The sequence below is a fragment of the Pelmatolapia mariae genome, linkage group LG6, assembly GCF_036321145.2.
Source record: "Pelmatolapia mariae isolate MD_Pm_ZW linkage group LG6, Pm_UMD_F_2, whole genome shotgun sequence".
Classification (NCBI taxonomy): Eukaryota; Metazoa; Chordata; class Actinopteri; order Cichliformes; family Cichlidae; genus Pelmatolapia; species Pelmatolapia mariae.
In genome coordinates this window covers 42,198,709-42,220,852 of record NC_086232.1, presented here as the reverse complement: position 1 = coordinate 42,220,852, position 22,144 = coordinate 42,198,709, and the positions used below count along the sequence as shown (strand labels likewise).

Here is a 22,144-nt window from a genome sequence, read left to right as displayed (position 1 = left end):
AGGTGGTAAGGAGGGTGAGTTTGTTCAAGATTCGCTCTTGCTCTGGGACTGCCGGCTGCCATCTGTGTACTATTTTTCATCCGTGGCACTCTGGAGCCTGCGGTGGCTCTATTTGTACGGTTGGCACATAGGATTGACAGATTGGTGGGGGCAACATTGCTCCCTGATCAATAAGTCAGCTCCGTTACATCTGTCACCCCCTGAATACACGGGGGGTGGTCAGCCCTGTTACGTATGAGGTTGCCGTGGCTTCTGCGGGCTGAGTGGCTGCAAAGCATAAGCTGAACTGAGTGGAAGAGAAATGGGATTTGTTCTATCTCACTTGTTTGTTTGGCTAAGGGAGGGGAACATGTTCTGTGAAGAGATAAAGGATAGAATGTCGTACAAGCAGGAAACAGCAATTCCATAGACTCTGATAAAAAGTGGAAAGAGTTGAAACGAAGAGCAGACACACTGGAGAATATAAATAAATGCACAAAAACATCTTTCAGAAAACCCGGTATCTCACATGTGACATGCAGGTAGAGCATGGCGGTCTCTGAGCCCAAGCTGTTCTCCCCGGTAGCAGTCACTCGGTAGATTCCCACAGCTTTGTAGATGTGTTTGATCCCATCCTCGATGGAGCTCACGTTGGAATATGTAAGAGCGTGGCCATCTCCAAAGTCCAGAGTGATGCTCGTCCTCGCCCCGTCACCCTGAACAGGACAAACACTTCCAGGAAATCTGCAGGTCTGGCCTTTTATGAAATATTCACTCTGGTTTGAGGTGGCTTTTATTACATTTGACCAACACAGAGCACAGTTTTCCCTCTAGGCACAATATGTGTAGGTAATGCTTATCACACTCCCTGCTAAGGGCTGCGATTGTCAGTGTGGTCACTCAGCTCAGTCTCATTTCCAAGGCATGTAATACTTTTGTCAGACACTGACTTTACTCCAAAGTTAGCAATGTCAATAGTGACATGGATCTCAGTCCTAGCTCATCATGTATGGATGCTTGTAAAAGACACTGAGTCACAGTTTGCACTTTGTCAACTTTTTCCAACAGGAGCACAGATCACGATCTGCTGCCTTTACATGCAGACGCTGTCACCCTCTCAGAGGACAAAGGATAATTTCCAGATATAAGAGTTTCACTGCAGCAGATAGTAGTTAAATGTAAATGTCATTCTACTTTTCTATACATGAAAAAAATGTTTTTTCGGTTTTTTTTTTTTTTTTGCTTCCAGAATGTTGTGTTCAGACAGTGGAAACAAATAGGAAGTCACTCTTGCTAACAAAGTCAGTGTCATTAATTACTTTAATTACTTTGCTTTATGATCTGCATTTAAAAACAAAGACAATCCGCACAGCTGGCTCCATAATCACAAGGAAGTCCCACGTCCCACGGTTGGCAGTCCCTGTCTGAGTATCTTCTTTGTTTTCAACGATGATGAGAAGTAACTTGAACCCTAAAGCCTAACACTACTACTACGACAACACCTCTTAGGATCACTAATAACTGTGTGCACTTCTCTGGAAGTGTTGATGTGTAACTATGTCAAAGTATGTGAGTACTGTTGGTCATAAAGAGCAAAAAAAAAGGTGTACAATGGCAATTTTTCTACCTTTAAACATGTACGTTTAGTTTAGAGTGTGAACACAGGAAAATATGAGAGGATACAGCACAGTCGCAGCTGAGGATGCTGGTGTTGCTATAGAAACAACCCAGACAGCCATTTCGAATCTAACTGTACATTTGAAACAATCCACTAATATTTGCTAACAGTTCTGACTTATTTACACTGTAAATATAATGACACTGACTCTGTGTGACTTCATGGGAAACATTGAATACAGCTCACCTCCTCCAGAAAAACAAGAAAGGTGACATTGGTGCCTAACACGGCTGTCAGCGAACCCTCACTGGTAACCAGGTGGAGACCTTTGGGTGCTTGGATAGGACACTGCTGCCTCCTGGCTGTGTACTCTGCGCTCACACCAGCTGTACAGTTATTGGAGACCACTTTTCTGTAGCTGAAGGTGGAAAAGCAAATGAAACTGATTAGATGTGCCATCAGACAAACATAAACTTCTCTTTGTAACCATATTTATGTTTAAAATAACAGCAGAGCCTAATCTGTCTGCACTTCCCTCATTTAGATTCACAAGAAAACTTAACAGAAAAAAGGAAAAAACCTTTTCAATTTGAAGTGCCAGCAGTGTTGTTTGTGTAGTGAGGGGCGTAGACGCTAACACAAACAGTGTGCCCTTTGACAGAAACTCTAAAATGTGGTGGGAATGTCAATGTTCCTGCAACAAAGAGCCGTGCTGAGGCTCCTTCAGAAATTTTAAAAAGGACTTACCCTGATTAATGTTCCGGTGACAATGAATGTGCTATTTTTCAAACACAAAGATATTGTGTTGCATGTTTTTTTTAATCATGTTGGTTGTTATACATATTCAGAGTACAGCATTTGATATTACCTAGTACCTAGAACTGTACAAGATCAACAGGACCATAAGAGCCTTCATCAGGAAGTCAGCTCTTGGTATTTCTTGCCACATGCCCACTGAGAGAAGGACTCAAGAAGATGTGGAGGGTGAAGGTAACACTGGTCCCAGTGGTAATTGGAGCACTCGGTGCAGTGACCCCCAAGCTAAGCGAGCAGCTCCAGCAGAACAACACCCAAGATCTCTGTCCAGAAGAGTGCAGTCCTAGGAACAGCTGAGATACTGTGCAGGACCCTCAAGCTCAAGGATAAAACACCACCCAAAGAAGCCATATACAGTCAGGTCCATAAATATTGGGACATCGACACAATTCTAACATTTTTGGCTCTATACACCACCACAATGGATTCCAAATGAAACGAACAAGACATGCTTTAACTACAGAGTGTCAGCTTTTATTTGAGGGTATTTACATCCAAATCAGGTGAATTGTGTAGGAATTACAACAGTTTGCAAATATGCCTCCCACTTCTTAAGGGACCAAAAATAATGGGACAGAATAAGAACCATAATTCAAACATTCATTTTGTAATACTTGGTTGCAAATCCTTTGCAGTCAATCACAGCCTGAAGTCTGGAACACATAGACATCACCAGACGCTGGGTTTCATCCCTGGTGATGCTCTGCCAGGCCTCTACTGCAAGAGTCTTCAGTTCCTGCTTGTTCTTGGGGCATTTTCCCTTCAGTTTTGTCTTCAGCAAGTGAAATACATGCTCAATCGGATTCAGGTCAGGTGATTGACTTGGCCATTGCAAAACAGTCCACTTCTTTTCCTTCAAGAACGCTTTGGTTGCTTTTGCAGTATGCTTTGGGTCGTTGTCCATCTGCACTGTGAAGTGCCATCCAATGAGTTTTGAAGCATTTGTCTGAATATGAGCAGATAATATTTCCCGAAACACTTCAGAATTCATTGTGCTGCTTTTGTCAGCAGTCACATCATCAATAAATACAAGAGAACCAGCTCCACTGGCAGCCATACATGCCCACGCCATGACACTTCCACCACAATGCTTCACTGATGAGGTGGTATGCTTAGGATCATGAGCAGTTCCTTTCCTTCTCTATACTCTTCTCTTCCCATCACTCTGGTACAAGTTGATCTTGGTCTTGTCTGTCCATAGGATGTTGTTCCAGAACTGCGACGGCTTTTTTAGATGTCGTTTGGCAACTCTAATCTGGCCTGCCTGTTTTTGGGGCTCACCAAAGGTTTACATCTTGTGGTGAACCCTCTGTATTCACACTGGTGGAGTCTTCTCTTGATTGTTGACTCTGACGCACATACACCTACTTCCTGGAGAGTGTTCTTGATCTGGCCAACTGTTGTGAAGGGTGTTTTCTTCACCAGGGAAAGGATTCTTCGGTCATCCACCACAGTTGTGTTCCGTGGTCTTCCGGGTCTTTTGGTGTTGCTGAGCTCACCGGTGCGTTGCTTCTTTTTGGGAATGTTCCAAACAGTTGTTTTGGCCACGCCTGATGTTTTTGCAATCTCTCTGATGGGTTTGTTTTCTTTTTCAGCCTAATGATGGCTTGCTTCACTGATAGTGACAGCTCTTTGGATCTCATCCTGGCAGTTGACAGCAACAGGTTCCGAATGTAAACAGCACACTTGAAATGAACTCTGGACCTTTTATTTGTTCATTGTAATTGGGGTAATGAGGGAATAACACACACCTGGCCATGGAACAGCTGAGAAGCCAATTGTCCCATTACTTTTGGTCCCTTAAGAAGTGGGAGGCACATATACAAACTGTCGTAATTCCTACACCGTTCACCTGATTTGGATGTAAATACCCTCAAATAAAAGCTGACAGTCTGCAGTTAAAGCACATCTTGTTTGTTTCATTTGGAATCCATTGTGGTGGTGTATAGAGCCAAAAATGTTAGAATTATGTTGATGTCCCAATATTTATGGACCTGACTGTATAATAGTAATAATCCTATTTTCATAAAAGTTAATCTATTCAAATAGAATAGAAACAAATAGCCATTTATTGTCACTGTACACCTACAATCTAATTTTTTTTTTTTTTGCAACTCAAATCTTTATCAATTCTAAAAAAAAGTGCCTTGTTTTACAAGGCATTAAATATTTACATTTACATGTGTTCAGAAATGAAAGTCAGTTTCTTTTTGGATGAGAGATCAACTTACACCCTCCTGACCCTCCACAACTGTGCTGGAGTACAACCTACCATCCATTCATTAATTCACTTTCTTAACCACTTATCCAGCTGGAGCAACAGAGGGTGATAGATTATCCTAGCTGACACTGGGCAAGAGGGGAGGTACACAGACAACAATTACCATTCATCCACACCTCTGACCAATTTGGAATCATCAATTAAACTAAAACACTAGTTTCTGTTAGGAACTGGGAGAAAATCTCCACACCTCTAAACCACCCGTGTGCCATTCTAAAGAGATCACACACACAAAAACAGCATCAGGATGCACCGTCTGGTGTCTGGAGTGCAAGACATAAACAACCAAGTCGGATGGATACAGCAGCACAGCTCACTGCTGCAGAAACACGGCTTCATGGCCATGCGATCAGGACAGCAGCAACACAAATGTTTCGTCTTGTCACGATCACATTTATTTCTGATTGTAGGGATGTGATCTAATTATTTTTCCCGACATTTTCTCTATCTTAAAAGGTTCTGTCAAAAAATAAATAAATAAATATTGAGAAAAAGAAAATTATGTCTGGTGAAAACGACACCAGATAATGCTAACATGTCACCAGGCAGCCAAAGTTATATACAGAAGGGCAGTTCCCTGAATAGTTTCCTGTAGACTTTGAATAGTTTTTGCTTTAAATTCTTTTTTCACTGCAAAAAAAAAAAAAAAAGATACATTTAGTAATCTTAAAGTCTAGTAATGAACCTAAATGGTAGATTTCTGCAGCTGAGAGCGCAGAGTGACACCTTCCAAACCTTTTAGTCAGAGAAATAATCATTAATCAGTTATGACCTTATAGTAATTATAGTAATCCACTCTTTCCAAAGCAGATTTTTAGCAGAAGCAGTTCTTATTCTGGGCGTCCAATACGCTAAAGCTAGCATAATTCAAGTTTTCAAATTTGTATAAAGCCTTCTTCACATTTCTGAATTCACAGCATGACGTTTCCAAACTGCCCCAGCTGTCACAGGGAGAGAGGAGTTATTGCAGGGCTAACTCAGAGAAACGGCTTTCATTCATGCTCCCAGTCACACTTTCAGGCACTTTAGAAACACAAATGAAACTAAAACATAGGTCTTTGGGCTGTGGGATGAAAATCCCACGTTAGCACAGGAAGAATATGCAAGCGTCGTACATCTGATCCCCAGCAATCCTGCTTATGTTCTGGGTAAGATGGTGACCGTCTATCTCCATCAGTTTTATTCACAATACCTCTGCTTATGTTTTCCTAAGTGAACAAAATGGACTAGTCCCATTATTATTAACATTTAAGGCATTTTTTTTAAATGCATTTCTCCTGAGGACCATTTAGCTCTGAGCTTTAATCCACATTGTGATCATCAATATTAAATCAGACTTTTTTTCCTGGGCACTTGAGTTATTTTTGGAAAAAGCCACCGCACTTCACACACCCTCACACTGGATTTGGCATTGAATTTTTCATTCATCCCTCTTTGAAATTCTTGACACAATTTTCACCCAAAGAAGATCTTTTTATTACCGGTGCTTTATCCTTGTTGGTTCATGATTGTTTTTTAAAAGTGCAGGTTTGATCATTCAGCCCACATTTTCCTCGGCCTGACCGTGTCGTCCCTGAGAAACTAATTAAAGCACCCGGAGCTATTCGGCTCAAATGCACCATTCATTTTATCCAATCCCTGCGAGTTGCTGCTGAGACTGTGCATGCTGATTCTAGTCAGCTCTCATCCTCACCCGGTGCTGTTAAGGAAAGTCATCCCCGTGGTGCAACTCCTGGACATCGATGATGGATGGAACCAAAAGGCGGGGGTGCACTTGCCGTCCGTCCGTCTCTCAAAGCCGTAATCACTGCAACGATCCGACAAAACAGACGCCGTCATTAAATCGGGACATGGAGGAGACAGCGTTTGGAAAATTCAATTCGAAAATTAGATACAGGCTGTTACAAGTGTGACACCTGCTTATAAAATGGCTGATAATACTCACAGGGAAATCAATCAAAAGTTAATAAAAGATTCTAAACCGAAAGAGGCTCCATATTGTAAGATCATTCCAGATTGAAATTCAACATGGAAACTTAATGTCATCTAAGTATCGACTTCAGAGGAGCCGCGGCAGCTGCTTCTTTGGTGCTCTTTAAACACAGCCCACGAGTTGTTTGTGCCATAAATTAAAAGGCAGAGCAGCGCTGTGTCCCCAAAATGATAGGGACAAATTGCCCCAATTAGCGCGACATGCACACAGATGCAAAAGTGTTGTGATTGTTAATGAAAGCTATTAGGCTCAGTGATTTATGGTTTTGATAGAGCTTATTTCAAAAGCAGTCCTCCTCGAGAGACCTGCAGATATGGGACCAACGTGAGGAAAAAAGAAAAATAAATACGCAGAAAAACAAACATTAAAACTGCTGATAATTCAAAGAAAGCATTTTTTGTCTAATATAGAAAAGCATTCTCTGTGACTGCAGCTGTGATATCAGGAGTCACCAGCACAAAAGCAGGTGTGAAATATCATCTTTTTTTCCACTGAACACTTTGTCCTTCAAGAGGTGACGATGCCACACAGTTATGGGAATGACTACACACACACACACACACACACACACACACACAGTTATATGTTTGAGCAGCTAACTGGTTTCCATTTAGCAGCAGCAGCCACCGGGAGAATGTGCCAGAGCTGCTCTGCAATTATAATCTGGAGGATGTTATCCTTCACGGTGATCTCTTATCTTTTAATCCCTCACTTAAACCCAGTTTCCTTAAACCCCGGGACATATTGCAAATGCATCTCTACAACTGATAAGACCATGGCGCTGTGCCAAATACAAGAAAATACCTCGCTTAACAATTAGCCGCTGCTATTTGTTGTTCTCTGTCCTCCAGGTGATGCCATCATACACTCGGTGATGATGTATGCGAGTGTCCCACAAAACAGAGCCCACGCTTTCCTTTGAGTTACAAGCTACTGAGAAACCAAACGACTCTGATCCAAGTGCCACAAACAGAAGCTTCTTGTGCACGGATGTCAGAAAAGCAAACAAACAGAAGGCAGCAGTGGTCCAGAGTGGCAGTTAGAGTGATGTCTGGGAGTCCAGCATGAATGATTTTTGTATCCTGACTTTAACTGCCATAATTGTAAATTATGTCAATTTGTTTAATTTATTGTCTTTATGTATGTTATTTATTTCCTTTATTTATTGTTGTTCCTTTTGGGGTAGGAACTAAGTTTTATTCTGTGTTGTGCACAGGCCCCTTTAAGTGACGCAAAGTGCAGTCTAGAAAGCATGTGCAAAGGAACTAAACTATAAGTTAACTCAGTCACAAGAAGGAATAAATAAGCTGTTTTAAAGTAAAAGAAAGCTGTAAAGAAGAAGAAGAAATTGGGAATTATTTTCGTTAAGTTTTTGTTCCTGAAGCGGACTCATTCCCTCACGGTTACTTGCAGCCAGCGAGGTATGTTAACTGTGTTTGTGTATCGCGCATTTGTTAACTTGGGTTTAATGTTTATTTGTAATATTTATGTTTGGTCATTCTGTACTTTTATGTAATGACAGTTTGACGGTGAATTTTATGGTGGTTCGGGGAGAAGTGTGACGGAAGAATAAATCCATCTGTGAATGAAGAACCGTGGTGTTGTGTATTAACTGGAGGGAGTCACACTGACACTACAAACATCCCCGCCCCTCCCTGAGCCTGGTTCTGCCGGAGGTTTCTTCCTGTTAAAAGGGAGTTTTTCCTTCCCACTGTCACCAAAGTGCTTGCTCATAGGGGGTCGTGTGATTGTTGGGTTTTTCTCTGTATCTATTATTGTAGGAGCTACCTTACAATATAAAGCGCCCTGAGGCGACTGTTGTTGTGATTTGGCGCTATATAAATAAAGCTGAATTGAACTGAAACACTATACAATGAAAAGTGGGGCCGGGCTGATAGGTGCACTAATAGTGTGTAATACTATGAGGGGGACACAGTGTCATTCCTGAACTTAAAGCTCTGGCTAGTTTTTACTTCCATCTGTGGAGTGCAGAAACAATAAGAGAAAAATGAAACACACTCAGTTTTACATTTATTAAACTGTGGCTCTGTCTGCTCTCTTCTCTTTCCCATCACCCCCAACCAATGGAGGGTAAATGGCTGAAATCCAATAACTGTAATAAAGTAGATTATTCTACCATTTGCTGGTAAATTGTATTGCTGGGTCACTCAGTAATTGACCTTGACAGGGGTTATTTATTTCAGATATATTTTAATATACTTCAAAGGCCCCTGTAATGACAGGCATTACAAACACTTCGTGTTACATGTTACCGAGAAGCTTCTTCAGTTCTAAGAGCAACTGGAGTCCCAGATTTTTAAGCCCTATGGGACTGTCCCCAAGAGGGTCGTGGACCCCATGTTTAACATTTCACAGCGTAGTGTATGCTGTGCAGTGCAGCGAGGAATGCTCAGACATCTACATTGGAGAGACCAAACAGCCACTTCATAAATGCATGGCACAACACAGAAGAGCCACTTCCACGGGACAAGACTCAGCTGTACATCTGCATCTAAAGGTCAAAGGCCACTCTTTCGAGGATGCCAATGTTCACATTTTGGACAGAGAAGATGGTTTGAAAGAGTATTGAAAGAAGCCATCTATGTCCACTGTGAACAGCCATCTTTGAACAGAGGGCGGGGCTTACCACACCAACTGTCTGTCATCTAGAATCCTTCCCAGACACCTTAACGCCCACTCATATCCTGGGCCATTTGACCTCAGTAAATCACATGATAGGGTGGGGCCAGGTGTCACAGTGGGTCCACCCGAAACCTTGATTTTGACCCACACCTGTTTTCACACCTTGGCTCGTGTGATTAAGCAGAGGATCAATAAGGGGTCCACAACCCTCCTGGGGGACGCTCCCATAGGCCTTAAAATCCTAAAACTGAAGAAGCTTCTCGGATGAAACGTGTTCAAGGAAGTCCAGACGCTTTTCTCTCCAAGCTCCTTAGACCCGCTCTACCTTACCACCTTACAGAAATTACGGTGGCTTTGTGTTAAGTTTGCCAAGCCCAGGCAACTGTGATGTAAACATTCCTAACAACAAGTATAAGATATTTTGGTGAGGTTTGCATTTAGCAGCAATATTTAGACAACACATCTGCTGTGACTGGTTGGGGGTGAGTGAAGAAAGACAGAAAACACAGTATAGAAAAGAGCCAGAGATTAATAATAACTAATAATTAAATGCAGCATGGTGTATAAACACATAGTGAGTGAAAAAGGTGAGCAAGAAAGATGCAATGCATCATGGGAAGCTTGAAGCGGCCTATGTTAACCCAATATTATATTATTATATATAACCTAATATTGCAGAGTAACTATATGCTTTAGCAAAAAAGGGAAAGTTTGAAGCCTAATCTTAACAGTAGAGATAGTGTCTGTCTCCTGAATCTAAACTGGAAGCTGGTTCCACAGAAGAGGGGCCTGAAAACTGAAGGCTCTGCCTCCCATTCTACTTTGATATACTCTAGGAACAACAAGTGATATTGTACATGAACTATAAGGTCTTTAAGATAAGATGGGGCCTGATTATTCAAGACCTTGTATGTGAGGAGCAGAATTTAAAATTCAATTCTGGATTTAACAGGGAGCCAATGAAGGGAAGCCAATACAGGAGAAATCTGCTCTCTCTTTCTAGTCCCTGTCAGGACTCTTGCTGCAGCATTTTGGATTAACTGAAGGCTTTTCAGGGAGTTTTTAGAACAGCCTGATAATAATGAATTACAGTAGTCCAGCCTGGAAGTAATAAATGCATGAACTAGTTTTTCAGAATCTCCAATAAACCTTTAGTATAATTACTGGAAAGTCTTTTGTAAAGAATTCATATTCTTCAATAAGATTAAATGCAATATTTTTTTGCACTACAGGCTAGATGTGGTTACATTAGGAACATTATGGTTTAGGTTAAAAATACCTCACTGCAACATTAAAATTATATTTAAAGCTACATAGTGCATCTAAAGCACTGGGTACAAAACATCATTACCAAATACACAGTATATCATATAACATGTAATGTTTTTAAAATACTATCAGCATGTTTTATCAGCTATGACAAAATGTAAAATTCATAAATACAATCTAACAATGGATAAACTAATGAATATGATGAATCCTAGTACTGCTAATGATTATTAACAATAATGAATTATCATTGTGTGTTCACAGTAAAATTCATAAACTGTTAACATCCACCAGATCTCAGTTCGGGTTAGGCTACATTTTGGCCACATGCTAAACAAGCACAGTTTGCTTTGAGGTCATTTTTTTTTTAAAGTTTAACAGGTTTATTTACAGGATTGTTCAAAGTCAAAGGCAATAACAAAGTGGATGGTAAAGTGTTAAGAGTTCCAGCAACTTTGGTTTAATATTGCAGGCTTCCTAGTGCGTGCACACACACACACACACACACACACACACCAAAAAGGGCTCACAGGAGTCAGACTTCTTAGCAAAAACAAAAAACCCAGCAAAAACACAGAGAATCCAAACACTCTGATGATGTCGAGTGTTTGCTCCAGCTGTTTTTTTTTCTTTTTCTTGTTCAAGTCCTGACCTCTGGCAGCTTTTACAATCAGAATTATGATCTGAATGCACTGTGTGCCAAACACATTTTGCTTTTCCAAGAGCAGCTCTATAAATTCTCTATAGGCTCCTCTTGTTTAGGGTTTTTCTGTTTACTTCTTCATTTATATTCCTGTTATTTCAGTTATTCTATTATATGTGGTATACAGTATGACAATGTCTAAGGCAGGACAGGGAGAGAATAATAGGAGAGGATTGGGGAAGACATAATAAAAGAATAGAGTACATAAAGAAATGCACAATGTATCGCCAACTACCGCACCTGTAAGAGAACAAACATACAACACCTGGAACACAAACACTCAAAAACTCACAGGTAGCACCGGCACAGCCACATGAATGGCTCCACCCACTGTGACCCTACGCGTACATGTGCTGTATGAGGGAGAGTGTGTGTGTGTGTGTGTGTGTGGTGGGGGGGGGGGTGTAAGGAGAGAGCCAGGAAACAACTGGCTCAGTAGGCACCCCCATTTCCCACACCCAGCCACAGGGGGGGTGTAGGGTCTGCAATGACACCACCCAGTCCGGGGCCTCCACCCAAGACAGTAGACCGGAGTGTTCAGATGAGTCTTGGGACACACACAGGAAAAGGACAAGACACCCTGGTCAGGGTCTGGGACAAGCTGCACTCAGCAATGTATGCTTCCTCACCTGAGAAAGCCCACCCCACCCAAGGGGGCGCAGACCAACCCCACGCAAGAAGGGTCTTAGCCAAAGACCCCGGGAACCAGGTCCCCAGGCCCTGTAGCCGGACCCACCCAGAAGAGGCCAACCCGCCACCACAAGCACCCCAGACCCCACACTCCAAGACCATTAGAGAGCACCAACCCCAGTCCCCCACCGCCACCAACTGAGGCAGAGACCCAGGCACAGTTCTCCAGCTCCCAGGGAGCCACCAGAGCCCAGCAGTCCCAGATTATACTTATTCAAATCTGATGAATTATTAATGCACAGTTTAAAAATGGGGATTGTAAAGTGTAAGCACATACAAAGTGGACTGTATGAAAATTTAAAAAAAAAAAAAATACTGACCATTCAAAGTCAGCCTCTGTGCAGTCGCATGGTGCCGATGTCATGGTCACTGAGTATGTCTTTCCCATAACGCACCTGGATGTGGGCTTCAGCTTTCGGTAGATTCTTTTGACTCCCATCAGACATGGCTCACCCTGCAAGGTCCAAAAACAAAGCCAAGCGGAAAGAAATACAGAGTTTGAAACTAAAGTGATTTTGTAACTCCATATCACAATAAATAACTTACAGGATACAATCGGCCATGTGTGCAAAGAGCACCATTCTTGTTCAGCGAATATTTACGGGCTCGTGGCGTGTGGCGTGCTCAGCTCAGCAACTGTTCCTCCGTTGCAAGCGTCACACTGTCGAATGTGCTGCTTGAGTTCTTTTTTAAGGGATTTTTTTGTGATATTGAGATGAACGACTGTGAAGGAGTTTCAGCTGCAAACGCTGCCAGAACCCAATCCATTTTTAGCCACGTGTCTATGTGTGGGAAGTGAATATAAAATCAGTCGAGTACAAAAAGATGTGAAGATATCAGCAGCCTGTTTCCACTGCATCCTTCATCCTACACTGCTGCTCTCTTTTTATTACCACAAGATTCTGTCTTTGTGCATTAGGTGTCACTAGTGAGATGGCTAAAAAAATTCTTGCCAGTATCCACAAATACAACTGCCAGCTCCTTCCCTAACTTAAACACAAAACCTCTGTTTTCAGGTGGTGTTTATTTTTTATACCCACACTACCTCTACATTTGGGCAGTTTAGCCCTGTAATTGGCTTGGACTCTTGTCATCTTCCATGCTATATGTTTTGATCATTAGCCTGCTTTGAGCATATGGGTGTCTAAACCAATTACAGAAGTGGGCCATGAATAAAGGCAAGCTTTAAACGTCTGGTTCCTCGTCAGGCCCGACCAGGTTGAGGAGCTTTCAGAGCAGGTTTAACGTATGCTGGGAGGTTCACTTAAAGCATGAGGGAGGAATCGTAAAGATTCTGCACTGGGAGGTCTCCAGCTTTACAACACAGCAAAGCTGAAAGCGTACAGCGAGGGTCAACCAAACTTAAGAACTTGTGTTTGGAGGAGATGCTCTCCACAGACTTCAGAATTCCTTCAATGAATTTACTTCTCAGTTGGAAATAATAGCTCATTAAGCAACAAGTTTAATTCCTTTTGGAGTTTTTTCATGCAAGGTTGAGTCCTGCCTTTTACTTACTACCATTTTATTCCATGATTCCTAATCCTAATTTGAAAGCTCTAACCCTAAGATTTCAGAATATTGGAATTTTGGCTTTTCAAGACATGCAGTCAAAGGGAAAACTGTTTATAATTCAAAGTTATTTAGTTTTTCTGCTAAACATAGCACTTAGGGTTTGTATAGCTAGGGTACTTAGACCTGGTTTCATAATGATGTGTTTTACTGAAGCAGCTCATTAGCAAACATCAAGAGTATACTTTTTAAATTAAAAATCAATTTAGTAGTCTGCCTCTTTGAAATGTTATTTAATTAAAAAACAGTTTTGAAATATAATTAAATGCCCTAAAACTGGAAGCGGTTAAAACATTTTGTATAGGGTCTAAAAAAAAATCAAAACTCTATCCTGATCTGATTAAATGCCGTACCTGGTTGTGCAGGTGCCATGTCTGATAATCTGCCTCTATACACCTCCTGTTGAAAATGGACCTGAAGTCTATTTTCACCAGTTGCCACTCCGATCGATGACTGACATGTCCAAATATCCTGAAAAAAGAAAGCAGATACACACCCTGCACTCGTTAAATACAAAACGCGATTTGGATAATGATCGAACTAAAACGATGTTAAAGGAAAAGTCTGGTGAGCAAATCCCACATGAAGATCAAAGCCGGGAGTGAATTCATCCTGCTAATAAGCATTGTCTGATGAATCTTATCATCTAGGCCACAGAGCTGATGTTTTTTTGACCACACATGATTAAAAACACATCTGTGAGGCTCATTGTTGCACTGAATGTCGTGAGCCATCATTATCGTGAAAGGAAGCATGGAGGTCTATTAACGCTGATCCCGCGCATTCAGCTTTCGGATGCCCCAAATACACTTCAGAGCATCAAACTGAAAATGCAACCAGAAATAAACAACTTCATTAGCTAGCATTTGATACTACCAGCAGTGGACAGCTGTTTTAAGAAATTACAGAGAGCCTTTAAAAGTGAAATACTAAACAGCTGATAAAGACTGTGAGTTAGAAAGAGCCAAATGCTTCAAAAGATGATCCGTGCAAGAAAACTGCTGCAAGCATGGATATATAAGATTTACAGGTTTGTGTCAGGGCACTGGGTCTTTTGAGATTATAGTGTTTTTGTGACTCTCGCATTATAAAGAGGGTTTAAGTTCAACGTTTACAGTTTAGCCTTCAGTTTAGTTCTTTCTATGTTTTGAGTTTTTCTTGTCTTTGAAGTCTATAGTTGTCTGTTAGGTTCTCTTTGTGTCCTTATCCTTGTGTCCCTCTCTCTTGGGACCTCTGGGTCTTAGCCTTGTTGTTATGTCTCTTCTCCCTTTTCTGTTCTCATGTTCCCACCCTGCCATGTCTCCCTCGTCCCTCCCTCTCTCCTCTCTGTGTCTCTCACTCTCTAATTCCCCGAGTCCTCGTCATGTCTTTGTGTTTGGTCTCCCGTTTCTATTTCTAAGTCTGTTTCTCTCCCCGGTCCCAGTGTTGAGCCGTGCATCTAGTCTGCATCTTAGTCTGTTTCCTGTTTTATTTTGACAGTCTCGCATTCTGTGTTCAGTTTTCCTTCCTGTCATTATGTCTATTCGTCCCAGCTGTGTTCCCCAGCGTTTCCACTTCCCTCGTCACCCTCGTGTGTTTATAATATGTAGTCATTGTCGGGTTGTCTGTTATCACGCCATGTTCCAGGTCTCCATGTCTAGGTTCCTCGTGTCACCATCCACGTTCCCTGTGTCCAAGTTTAGTGTAGCTCTCCCAGTTCAGTTTATCTTAACTCTGACTTTGCCTTTTGCCCTTTGTTTTGTCTGTTTTGCCATTAGTCCAAATAAATCTGCACTTTTGTTAAGATCAGCGCCTGCGTTGTGTGCATTTGGCTCCTCACTTAAAACACACAAGATCTGCAGCCTGCGATCCATCATTGGAAGAACCAACAGGTAACAGAAAGGCACTTTTTATCCTGCAACGTTAGAGTTGGGTAGTTGTACAAATCTATCGGCTATCTGCAAATCCATCATGTTTGGTTTTTGGGGCATTGTATTTTTAATTTACTAATCTAGCAGTCTGCCTCTTTGAAACTTTATTCATCCATCCAATGATCCACTTTGTTAACCACTTATCCAAGTAAGCGTCATGGGGATGCTGGAGCCTATCCCCGCAGGTGTAGGACGAAACGTAAGGTACACCCTGGGCAGGCTCCTCATCCATCACAGACGAGACGTAGACACAGAATCACTGGTTGACCTAACAAGCATATCTGTGGACTGTGGAAGGAAAGCAGAGCACCAGAAAGAGAGGCTACAAGATGTTTGAGCCAGGAGCCTTTCTGCTGTGAGAGGACAGTGCTGACCAATGACTGGGATTAATTAAGAATTCAGCTCGGTATCTTGTAAAGCACAACTGCTTATTATTCACTTGATCACTTGATAGCATGACTGAAGTCACCTGTCAAGCTGGTTTTGTAAAGTTTAACTCTTGAAATCCATCCAGTCACCAGTGATTTGTCTAGGCTTAGGGCTTAGGCTTTCGCAACATACTAAAAAGATTTCAGGGACTAAATGTTGGATTTCAAGTGAACTTTCATTCATTTTGTAGGTACAGTTTTTCTGTTAAAAGTGTTTTGATGTAAGTAGTGCAAAGAGGTGAAAAATCTATGAAAAGGAGAGCACATTAACCAAACCCAAACCCGGCCTACACTCACAACCCTAACCCTAGACATACTGCCAGAGACATGGTGGAAGTTAAAACAAAAAGAGTCCCTGTTGCATGGCTCTGTCTTGCAGCAAGTGATCACCAGTTGCTGGATTCTAGTAGGGAGCTGGGAAATTGGAAAACACATTAGACTCGAGAAGGCATCCAACTTTTCATTCAAAGCACATGTGACAGAAATAGTTGTGCAGCGACTACAGAGAGCCAACTTGAAAGTTCAACCTCAGCTTACTTTGTCACCTCCACACAGCTTCCCTATCCAATAAAGGGTTTGCTGATTTTATTTTATGGTGTCAGCACAGACTGAAATGAAACATGGAAAATAAGACATATTGTGCAATAAATTGTTCTGCTGGAAGGCTTTAGTCTTTACATGGGATTCGTTAACAGTGACTAACACTTGAAATGTTCCCAATCTAAAAACTAAATCCACAGTATATAATTTCCAGCGTTATGCTGTTACCAAAAAACCTTTCTTTTAAAGTTTAACTTAATCAGAACGAAAAGCCATAATTTTTCATGTACTGGTCAGGAACAAAACACAATCCAAGGTTATGAGACTAAGTGGATAAATATTCCATCTCTAGCTAAATTGAGTGGCTGCGTGTCTTTGCACTGACCCCTCCTCACCATTCATACCACAGCATATTTATCACAATCAATCTGTCAATTAGCTTCTGAGGCACCCAGCCATGACAGGCACTTACTGTAAAAATGAGTACAAATTGATAAGAAAACAGTGCATGATGGTCTTATGAAAACTAATGGTGTGTCTGCCAGCTGAGAGGCTCTGCATTCGAGAACTTATTCTACCAGCATCGCCTTTAGCCCCCCACCCTCGAGTCCCACCAAAAAAAGAGCTGCATTTTCCTTTTCTCTCTCTCCAGCTGTGCCCTATCACTCTCCTGTAGAGCTGACTCCACAGCCAGCTGTCAGTCTGTCATTTATGGCAGGTATCATGAAACATTGATGTAATGGCTGTGGTAACACGTCCCAAAGTCCTAAATCTCTGCTGCAATAAGGGAGCAGTGCTGCGTCATACCATATGCAAGCACTTCTGCTCTGGGCTGTTCTAATAATAAATTTGAAAGAACACAGAAGGAATCTTCATAAATCTGATTTCTGAGGGCACGCTAAATCATCCCCACGCCTCTCTCCACTTTCTAATGCAGTTAAAACTTTATAAAAAAAATAAAGTTTCTCGTCTGTTTTCTCAGGCATTTTTTGATCATTTTGATCATTCTTCTTCACGCTCTTCAAATGGGCAGTCACGTTGTCGCTGAAGCATTGATCTCCTGTGATCATAATCAGCAGACAGCCAGTTTTGATGTTGGCTAGACCTTGACAGAAACCTTTTTTTTTATTCATGAAAAGGAAAACACACAGTCAGGAATTCTGAATAGAGCGGGCTGAGCTATAGATGGAAGCGGCACAGGCTCGGGTCACGACGCGAGAGAGCACGCATTTAAAGACACCAGCAATTTGCTGTTCCTCTGTTTTTTTTTCTACTCACGTCATGATGAGAGTCTCCTCCCCGGGCTCTCCGAGCACCCCGTCCACAAACAGGGGCGTGTTGGTGAAGCTGTATTTGTTCCACTGCCGTCCTTCGTCGAAGCTCAACCTGGGAACACAAACAGCTGCTTCACAAGGGGCCGCTGCTAATCCCTCAACTGTGTGCGCACACTAATGACCCCGAGAGTTGTCTAACAACTTTATTTTATATTCCGCGCAGGGCTGAAGGTTCTCCGCTCGGAGAACGCTGATCAGTGAGAGCAAAAGTCATTACAGTCTCAAACCCAGAAAGCCGAATGACAATCATCCAAGGTTTTCTAAACAGAGTCGTACCGTCCCTTCGTTCCAAGACAAACTCATTTGCCTTTACTTGACTAACTTAGGGCTTGCAGTTTCCTCAGAGAAAATTAGTCATGCTGTGACAAATGGCGTCTCTGTCATAATGACTCACCACAGGTGTCGGATGGGAAGCGGAGTGTGTCTTATTGCCACCAAGGCCCCTCCTTGGTCAAGATACAGCACTGCATACTCCTCATCAAAAATCTGCTGGGACAAAAACGCTTGATGTACTCTTACTTGTATACACATTTGCACACACCCACCCTGTCATTTTTCACAACAGACACACACACACACATGCAAATCATGGCCCTGCTTTGCTACATTACCTTCCAAATAATTATTTTTCATTGCTGTGTTTAATTAGAAACAAGCCCCATAAACTGAAGTGAATCAAGTGATGTAGAGGCCGTCTAATGCGTGGTTTATGCAGCCAATGAATTCAGCCAGTCTTTAGAATTAATATGATTGGTGACCTTAAAAAAAAGCTGTTGTTTGAGGACTTATATTCTAAACTTGAGGATAGGCAACGAGCGAGGAGGAGGATGTTTTCAGCGAGAGGACGGGAGGTCAGTCGGTTCATTGTGCTCCATATGGCGAGCGGCTGTTTGTTAAAGATTTAACGGGGCACATCGTTGGAAAAATTAATTATCAGACATGAGGCTGTAATATTAATAAATATAACATATTTGCTGCACTGCACGATTGTGTAATTGCAGGAAGTTGATCTTCGCCAACAGCAGTGACTTGCCAAACTTTGTGACTCTTAAATTAAAATTTGTTTGTGCTTGGAAACAAGAACAACTGATCTGATTAGAACGTTGTGGAGCCCGAATAGAAGCCGTGGGGATGGGTTTGTTTCTGAACAATGATGTTGATTTTTTAATTGGTGTTATTTATATGTTGGTGAAAATTTAAGGGGTTTTCCTGGCTCTTACCTTTTCCGATGAGGTATTTGATTATTTGTTTGATAAACGTTTAAAGCCAATTTCAAGATTTTGACATTTTTAAAGGACTCTTTGCTGTTTTGTTTCATTTCTTCATAATCTTCATCATTGTCTTGATGTTCTTGGGTTCAGTATGGGTATAAAATATGAGCTCAGGAGTCAATTCATGCTTAGTGTTGGATAAATGTTCAGCCTTGGTGGATGAATGCAGTCGTTTCTTATTTTTTATTTTACTAATGATGCTTATAGAGCTACTCTAACTTTGCACTTTCCACCTCCAATGTTAAGTTTTCCATAAAACAAATCCCAAATTATTTTTGTAACAGTCATTTGCTAATTGCATTCTGGATCTCCATCTGAGGGGTAATGTCTGACCTAATCACCTCATACTCATCACTGCACATTGGTTTGTTTACATGTGTGAGGCTTTTTTAAATGAAACTCAGAAGCTAAACGGAATGGTGGATAACCACATGGATGATTATGATCAGGGCTGCAGGTCATTTCAGACTGACAGCCAGCCATGTTTACTGGAACTGGAGTCCACAGACAAGTGAAATCAAACAGAAGAAGACAGGCGGATGTTCTAATGCGATACACAACGTTCAATGCTCAGGTCCCAACTGCTCACTTTGCCTTGACGTTTTTTGAAGCCAAGCTTAAAGTCCATGTTAGTGAATGAAAGTCAGCTCTGGAAATACTTTCATATACACTGTGAGCCGCCTTCCTACACATTGTTTTCACCTTCCCAGAAATCACCCAAGAGAAAAATACAAAGACCAAACAGTCAGTTCTCCAGTGGGCTGGTGAACCACACACACACAGTGTATGGTAACTGGATCAGCCTGCAACTGTCCTCTATATTTCTGTATTTATCCACCGACATGCAACCACCTCTGGGGGGAAAAATAAAGCCAATGCAGAAGTACCCAACACTCAAGTCACTGAACTGGGCCTCTCCACTGTGTTTGTGTTCTTGACAAATAACATGGTGCAGTGCATCCAAGAAGTGAACATTGGAATATTCCTTTTGTTGTTACCTGACACTAATTATCAGATATTTGTGTCTCTGAGATTCCAAAACTAGTGAAGGACACGTTGGCTCGACTTTCATACATCTTTTATATAAAAGTATATGCTAACAGAAAAACATTTAAAATAATTTTTATGAATTTATGAATATTTTTATGAACTCCTTTACCTAAATTTTCAGAGGGATGGTTATCCACTAGTCTGAAATGGTGGAATAACAAGATTAAAAGTTTGAATATTCCATACAACCAAAATATCTCTAAACTTTATATAAAGTGGTGTTAAACTAAAACACGGAGCTAAAGCGTGAGAGGACTCGCTCTGTTTAACAGTCTGGTCACTTCTGATCAGCTGGAAAAGAAAGTAATGTTCTCAGTCAGTAGGACACTGCAGAAGTTGACAGTGTGTTTCGTACCAACTGTTAAATGTCAGTCAGCTGTTGCCATGTGAAGACTTTACTTTTTCCTCAAATGTGACACATATGCAGAATTAGTTTACCAGCGAGACATTACAACAGTCCAAAAACAAAGTTGCCTCACCTGTCTCCACGTGTTTCCTGCGTCCGAGGTGATGAACACACTGACATTGCTGGTGGTCAGTTCTGCCCCAATGGAGCCTGGACGTGAGGCCAGTTCACAGAAAGGATAGAAAACAAACTTGATCAAGTGCTTCGAGGTGGAAAGACAGTTTGATGCACAAAAAAGAAATTAATTTCTGACAAAATACACCACGACTTTTACACAGTGTGTTCAGACAAGAGGTGGTTGTACAGCGGGAGGCACCAGCTTGCAGCTGCAGACAGTTGCTGTAATTACAGTCCTCTGAAAGATCTATTGTGCAGTGCAACATTTGCCCATACCCCTAAATTAACCAATAAATCCCGATTACTGTATCCCTCATTCAGCAGTTCTGACCACATTAAGACAAGCTTCCCTAATTCTGTGCAGACGGCTGTAATTGCTTTAATTTAGCCCGTAATTGGCGCCAGGTGGCGGTTTTTCCAGTTGTCCCCTACTCTGAATGCCTCTTGAAAAACAATAGGCTTCACACTCATCATAACATACGAGAGCTACACGAGTGCTGAATGTTTAGATTTCTGCTGAGCTCCAGTTGATGTACAGGTGTGCTGTGGATACAGTGCATCTGTATCATGCACTAACAGGGTAATACACTTATAATTCACAGAACTATAACTTTATACGTGCTAATGTTTAGCATCTCCTCTAGCCTCATGTCGTCTTGTGCTTCATGATTCTTTCTTCTTTTAGTGATTGATAATGATTTCCTCGAGTCTTCCACCTTGACAGTGGTTCAGGGTTGGGTTTAATTAAAAACATAAGATTAGGGAGAACTCAGCAGATGTCTGAAAGACGTCGTTGGTAACCAATTAATATTCTAAAATACAAGCTTGCTTTTATCACTGTTCTGCTTCCTGTCTTTGAAAGTTATAAAGTCTGCAGTTTGGGGGCTCGTGGTCCCATATGGCACTACAGGCGGTCGAAATAACAGATTTACTTTCATTTTGATTTCAAAAGACAAGCAACAAATGCTGTAATGAACAATTTAGAGTTGGGATGAAATCTTGGGATGCTATTATTATAAAGGTCTCATTTTCTCTACCCAACAGTTCTTTTTTAATGTGTCACAAATTGCACTATAACCCAGACATAGAAAATAAAGATCTACTAGATCTCCTAGCCCTCACATTGCACAGCTTATGAGCATAGAGTCTTGCGAAAGTACTGTAGTCTACTGCCTACAAACTCTGCAGGACTCCAAACAACAGTGACCATGTGACCATGTGGATTATAGTCCAGTTTCCTGCTACTGACCAATGAACTTGTAATAGCAGTTAAATCTCAGCTAAATAAAGGCCCATTAAATGCTGATACCTTATCCTACAGTGAGTTCAGTGTTTGGTCTCACTACTATAAAGGCTATTTTGCTATAATATTGTCTAAGTATACTGGTGGAGGCAAGCTACAGTTGTAGCCACAGCTGCCCTGGGGCAGACTGACAGAAGCGAGGCTGCCATATTGCGCCATCGGCCCCTCTGGCCATCACCAGTAGGCGGTAGGTGAAGTGTATATATGCAGTTTTAATAAGACTA

The 22,144-nt window shown here is 41.6% G+C and overlaps 1 protein-coding gene across 5 annotated transcripts in view; it reads right to left on the bottom strand.

Moving 5' to 3' along the window:
• The window catches only part of sorcs1 (sortilin-related VPS10 domain containing receptor 1), a 185,280-nt gene that overhangs the window by 16,349 nt on the left and 146,787 nt on the right, over positions 1 to 22,144 (bottom strand). For all 5 annotated transcript variants that reach the window (XR_010094074.1, XR_010094075.1, XM_063477026.1 and 2 more), the window contains exons 12-19: positions 20,574 to 20,650; positions 18,168 to 18,259; positions 17,718 to 17,825; positions 13,915 to 14,032; positions 12,313 to 12,446; positions 6,388 to 6,501; positions 1,844 to 2,015; positions 509 to 695 (exon numbers count right to left, since the gene is read on the bottom strand). Coding sequence is in view for 3 of the 5 variants with exons in the window: in XM_063477026.1 (XP_063333096.1) it covers positions 509 to 695; positions 1,844 to 2,015; positions 6,388 to 6,501; positions 12,313 to 12,446; positions 13,915 to 14,032; positions 17,718 to 17,825; positions 18,168 to 18,259; positions 20,574 to 20,650 (1,002 nt within the window). In the remaining 2 variants the exon portion in view is untranslated. The remainder of the gene's footprint in view (positions 1 to 508; positions 696 to 1,843; positions 2,016 to 6,387; positions 6,502 to 12,312; positions 12,447 to 13,914; positions 14,033 to 17,717; positions 17,826 to 18,167; positions 18,260 to 20,573; positions 20,651 to 22,144) is intronic.